The 6216-nt window shown below is 48.0% G+C and overlaps 1 protein-coding gene across 1 annotated transcript; it reads left to right on the plus strand.

The window, feature by feature from the left end:
• The first annotated feature begins 501 nt into the window (after positions 1–501).
• LOC128874702 (transcription factor Sp3-like) lies at positions 502–2792 on the plus strand. Its single transcript, XM_054119675.1, has 2 exons — positions 502–810; positions 1414–2792. Exons 1-2 carry the CDS (start codon positions 784–786, stop codon positions 2323–2325), a joined length of 939 nt encoding a protein of 312 aa, XP_053975650.1. The 5' UTR covers positions 502–783; the 3' UTR covers positions 2326–2792.
• The last annotated feature ends 3424 nt before the right edge of the window (positions 2793–6216 follow it).

Below are 6216 nucleotides of genomic sequence, written 5' to 3' on the forward strand. Positions count from 1 at the left end.
TTAAACATCTTCAAGATCATTTCGTCCGAAAAAGATCCGTTCGAGATTGAGATTTGCTGATAGTTTACTCCGAAACTCGAGTTCTGATTAATACAGTTTTTAACGATAGTTTCAATTCTGCGTGATGATAGAAACTCAGAAAACGGTAAAAGAAGCAAATATTTTTCTATAAGAGGAAATAGCGTCCTAATCGATACAAAAAGTGGTGTAACACTTTGAAATTGAACGATCGATAGAAATTGTAGATGCTGCGAGGAGAGTACCGTAGGATTCGCGAAGGCTTTCCTCGATGGCATGAGGCAGCCCCCAGGGACGACCACAAAAGGTGCGTAGCCTCGATCCTCTATCCTCGGAACGCAGGGTTGATTTATGAGCCGATGGAGGGGAGGGCGCATGCGCACCAGGCCACAGGATTCACTGGGGTCTATCCCCTCCTCCGTAGAGGAACCCGGCAGAGCATTCAGCCTCCTCCCTTCTTCGTCGGTTCCTTGTCCACTCGGTTATTAAAACCACGGCGACACGGTCGGCAACCAGCAATTATCTGGCGAACGCTCGGAGCCGCGCACGCTCCATCCGCGAACGGTTCTCGTCAGTCTCGTTTTGGTTTTCGTTTTCGTCTCGGTCGGCCGTCGCACACCGCAGTACCAAGTGATCAAGATTACAAGGATTACGTACATTGTTCCTTACTCCGTTCCGTGGCACACGTGCCGGGGAACTCGTGCTCACCAGAGGAATAATAGTTAGTGTCGAAGAAGCGATCGTGAACTGGCAAGAAGTGAAGTGATGGCACAAGTGATGCAGTATCAACAGGTCCGTTAACAATTTATTTCCCGTAAACACGGCTCATCGCAGCCATGAAATCACGGTGTAGAACGCGAGAGTTTTGTTTCGTGGCCTTTGGAATGTGATTACTTCCCAATCGATGTCGCCTTGCAAAACTCGCGTGTCTCGCTGCGAAGTTCTAGAGAAATTAAAGAAACGAAATAAATCACGAGATTTGCGTTTAATAATCGAATTTTTAACCGATCTCGAAATAATCTCGATTGAGCTTCTCGCGAGACAGATGGAACTTGCACACGTTTCTCCAAAAGTAAACGTTCCGGATCATTGATTGGTGATCTTTAAAATTAATAAATAATTAATTACATTTAGGTTACGATTCCTCTCGAAGAGGCCTTCCGCGCTATCTCCTAAAAGATTCCTCTCGAGTGCAGTTTCCGTTTGCCATTAAGAAACTTATTTAACCCTTTGAATGTCAGAGGAAATTTTCATACATATCCGTGAAATGCCAGACGATTATAAGCAAAGATACGTGATTGCAAAGAAAAATGTAGAATTTCATACATAAGGACAAAACGAGTCTTCACCTTTTCGTTTCTTTTTCTATAACATAAAATTGATTCGTGATTCCAGATGTGCATGCCGACGATGTCTCCAATGCCAGGCATGACGCCGATGTCCAGCCTCGCGATGCCGATGCATCAACCCTCCGCGATGGATTACGGGGGTCCAGGAATTCACTATCAGCCTTACAACCCGACGTTGAGCAGTCACCATCTTCAGACCAGCCAATCGAGCTACTGGTATCCTGGATCGACGGGTCACAGTCAAATTACGGAGCCATTAACACCGCCTGCGTACACCATGCCGACTGTACCACCCTGCACATCTTCGTGGACGACGCAGACACATCTTCCGCAACCCCAGCTCACGGCAATCTCAACGATTCAGCACTATTCCTTGCCGCCAAGTCCGCCAGATCTTCCGAGTCCCCCGGATCACTCGTCCCCCTATCAATGGCCCCTGACGCCACCTGCGGATCACCATCATCATCATCATCATCATCTCTTGACCACCGAAGAACCTGGAAAATCTGGCCGGAAGTGCACGAGATGTCGGTGTCCAAACTGCCAAACGGACGGCGGTGGTCAGCTAGGAGTCGACGGGAAGAGACAGCACGTCTGCCACGTGCCTGGTTGCGGAAAAGTGTACGGCAAAACCTCCCATCTGAAGGCGCATCTCAGGTGGCACACCGGCGAACGACCTTTCGTCTGCAACTGGCTGTTCTGCGGCAAGAGGTTCACCAGGAGCGACGAGCTGCAGCGTCATTTGCGGACTCACACGGGCGAGAAGAGGTTCGCGTGTCCCACGTGCGGCAAACGATTCATGAGGAGCGATCATCTGACCAAACACGTGAAAACCCACGAGAACCAGAAGAGGAAGAGTTCGTCGAGCAAGAAGGAGTCCAACAAGGAGAACTCTCTGCCCGCGGTGACCGCGCAGAACGCGTATCCACCGATCGCCGGACAGTACACTGTCATTTAGGGGTCGTGACGCTGCGAGATTCGTTGGAATTTTGTTCGGGCACGAACATCGCGAAAAGTCGTTAACCCTCTGTCGCGTGAAATAGAAAATGTTGGTTATGCGTCCACGAATCGAGTAATTATTGAGGTAAAAGATGAGTGGCCGAACTTATGAAAAACAAAATATTTATCACCGTAAGAACGCGTATGCATGCACGGTAGAACTGACTCGGTGAACTTTACTGGAAATGATTTTAATCGATTGATCGTGCGGTAGAGAGTTAAGATGGCGGTGTTCGTCTAGCTAACGTAATTAGAATCGCAGTTTGCACGTCCTTGTAAATAATCGAATCGTTAATGAAAGTTCCTGTCCGCTTATGTAATTATTGTAAATAGAAGAAAAAGTTGTATATTTTTGTAAATTATATGTCAGCTTCGGTGAATGTAATTATGTTGTATAATCCGAATTAAAAGAATTCCTTTTCAATATATTCGACTGCAGTTCACTCAACCCTGACAAGTTAAGTGCTCCTTAATTCTCCACGTAAGAACGTTGCCTGCGCGATGGGTGTGATCAGAACGAACGTGAATTTTGTACGGTGTCTCAGATCTTAGATTTACCGTGAAAATTCACATAATAACGAATCATCCCCTTGTCGTATATCAGGTTCCTCCCCGACATCTTCCTGTCATACGATACACGCCGAGTCCCGCCCAAAGAACACAATGCGACGTAGGTACTTCAGAGTCCAGCCCTTCGCGATGATTTTCTACCTGGCAGGTGTTTAGATTCCGATAAAGAAATGAAATATCATTCCACGGAAACTACTTTAGATATCCCCAATTTTACAGGGTTATTTTTAAGATAACACTGTCGAGATGAAGAAATTACAAGCCATTACTATTACAGCAGAATCGTTTTCATTTTAACCTTTCGAACACCTCGTTTCTGACCATTATCGGTAGTGTTTAAGTTTGAGAGTTAAGAAGAATACCTCGTTTAATATACGTATCATATACATACTGTACATATCACATTTGAATTGATAACGACTTGAATTACAAAGTTGCATGTATCGAGAGAACAATTGTGATTCGAATACAGTAAATTTCAATCATTGCATACGAATGTTTCAAACTTTCTTACAAAACCTTGTAATATCTCGTCTTATAAATACCGAGCTTCTAAGGATGAGAAAATTTAAGTGAAAACTTGTTTATATTGAAAATTACGGAAATTATACTTGTTAGACACGGTGGTTCCCAGGGAAACCGTGGAACCGCGTACGGCACTGTGCGACGGGTCGCTTCATTCGTATTCCCGCCGAGAGATGGCTGCACGGTGAATGGAAAAAGCCCGGGAAGCCCCATTAAGGGGGCGGCGCGCCGGAGCCCCGTAGCTTCGTAACCCTGGCAAGGATTCATGGCTGGCGCGTAGAGGTAGAGGCAGAGAGGCAGACTCGAAGACAGAGGCAGAGGGAAAGCTAGACGGTGGTAGGAGGAAGCGAGACAACGGAAGAGACGGAAAGAATGCACAAAAGCGAGATAGCGTTCAAACGAGCGGGGTGAGGGGGTGGGGGGGTGGGGGGGGGGAGAGGAGCGGAGGTGAAGGAGTACGAAAACGGAATAAAACAAAAAGAGCGAGCCGCGGAGCAAATTATAGGGAAAAATAGGGAGGGACGAGGCGGTGGAGGCAGCACAAGCACCGTGGTGTGGCACTCAACGGTGGAAGACGATCAGGTGGATGGGTGGAAGGGTAGGAGGGGGGGCGAGGGGTGGCGCCACGGCAATTCCAGGCTCGCGTTCAACGTTCCCCGCTGGAGTACCGCGGCTATCCGCGAAGTTAGTGCACAAGAGATTCAAAGAGAGTCGGCAGAGTGACGAGACTCGTGTCTCCCGTTCGTACATCAGCTACGAGGAGGTTTCTCGGCCGGGAGCGCCGGTCCCTGAAGAGTCCCAACACGAAGAGGAGAGTTTTCTGTCGGGTGGATCCGTCGTGGGGACGACGAAGACCGAGAGCTTCGATTAAAGGGGAGAGGGAGGGAGAAAGAGAGAGTGAGTGAGAGAGAGAGAGAGAGAGAGAAAGGACGTATAGAGTACGGCAGCTCTCTCTCGCGTGTTACGCGCGGTCAGTGCGAGAGGCTGCAACGTGCCGCGAGCATGCGTCTGCGACGGACGGCCCTTAAGGCGGATACGCAACACGCCGACTCGTCGCCGTCGTCGTCGTCGTCGTCACCGTCGTTGTCCACACCCGTGAATGCTCACTATTCGCCGTAACATACCGTCGATGAGGCGAAAAACGGACGAACAGGTTCGTAGCCGCGCGCATGCCACACGATCGAGCCGAGACCGGTCTCGATTCCCTAGCCAATCTCGATTCTCAGCCAATCTTGGTGTATCAGCGGCCTGATCGCTACCGAAACCGTTCACCCCTCGCCGTTCCAGTCCCTACCCGCGAAACGCTTCGCCGTTTACTCGCCACTCGCGACATGTCGGTGGACGAGCAGTGATTCGACGCGAATTGTACCCGCCTGTGTTCCGCTACCACTGGCGGTCGGTTCAATTCTCGCGGGACTTGTGCACGACCCGACCAGTGCTGACAGCCCGGAGTGTCCACGTCCGCGGTAAGTTTGGTGACGTCCGCGATCGACCCGCGATCGTACGGTATCGTCGTTGTATCTGGAATTAACAACTAAAACCCCTCGCAGGGAATTTTTCTTGCTCCGTTATCGATTCCTCCCCCCGCGCTGTCAATGGACACGTCGAAGAATCCCCAGTTGAGCACGGGCCGCGGAACGACACAGTAGCGAGCCGCGAAGGAAAAGAATGCTACCGGGGCTCGTTAACCGGACAGTGATCGAAACTTGTGGCACAGTGTTTTGTTGTTGTTGTTGTCGTTGTTGTTGTTATTGTTGTTGTTGTTATCGTCGTTGAGTGCGGACCGTGGTGCGCGGGACAGACCCTTCCGAGGATCGAACAGGGCTGTTCGAGGTTCCCCGCGACTGTGAGGGCCTGGGCTCTGTGCATCGATATTTTTGAGATCCACGAGACCGACCGAGGCGGCAAGCTGGACGCGGAGGTCGGAGGCGGCGGTAGCCGCAGGGGTGTCAGCCCGCCGATGCATCTAGGCAACATAAACGTGAGTATTTTCCTGAATCTGTTTACATATATTCGCTTGCGTTATTTGTCAAATGGCGACTTGTTTACCTATGAAATTTTTTTATTCGATCGCTTTCTATACCAAAGTAAGAATCGATACGTGAAGTTTCTTTATTGGTTGTCGAGAGCAAATTCATCTTTCTCTTAAGTAGCTCTTGTAGAATTACTATTTCGTCGATGCTTCTATAAACGATTTCGGTGAACTTTTTGAAGCTGAGAGTTTAGTGCGCCATTTATACCGCTAAAAAAGATTCACGCGCCATGCCCGGAATGTCCGGTATCGTTTAAATAATAGCGACGATATTCAAGGGGTAGTTTTTTTGCACTTAATAACCAAAAATGAATTCTTGATTCTATCAATATTTCCACTGCAATGTTCATAAATAATTCATCGATATGGCTCCGATCATTAATATTTTCAAAACCCCTTCAAATATTAATCCATATGTCTGTTACGAATAATACTCGTGCTTTAAAATTTAACCAATCGCATACTTTTCATGAACTACGTACAACGATATAGTTCGATTCAATCCTCTATCGATAACTTGATATTTGTAACAGTAAACCTACCACGGTCGATCGCGTGATCATTTCCAAACTTTTGTTGTACAGTTCTTATATTCGATGTACCAATTCTTTACTGTATTATTCAATTTAACACCACGTGCAATCTTAATCTGAGCAGTGAGAGCAGTTGGAGCAGTCTCAATCTAAGGAAATGTTTCTACGGTTCCCTGAGAAGATCCAAAAT

This window comes from Hylaeus volcanicus, chromosome 4, assembly GCF_026283585.1.
Source record: "Hylaeus volcanicus isolate JK05 chromosome 4, UHH_iyHylVolc1.0_haploid, whole genome shotgun sequence".
NCBI classification, from domain to species: Eukaryota; Metazoa; Arthropoda; class Insecta; order Hymenoptera; family Colletidae; genus Hylaeus; species Hylaeus volcanicus.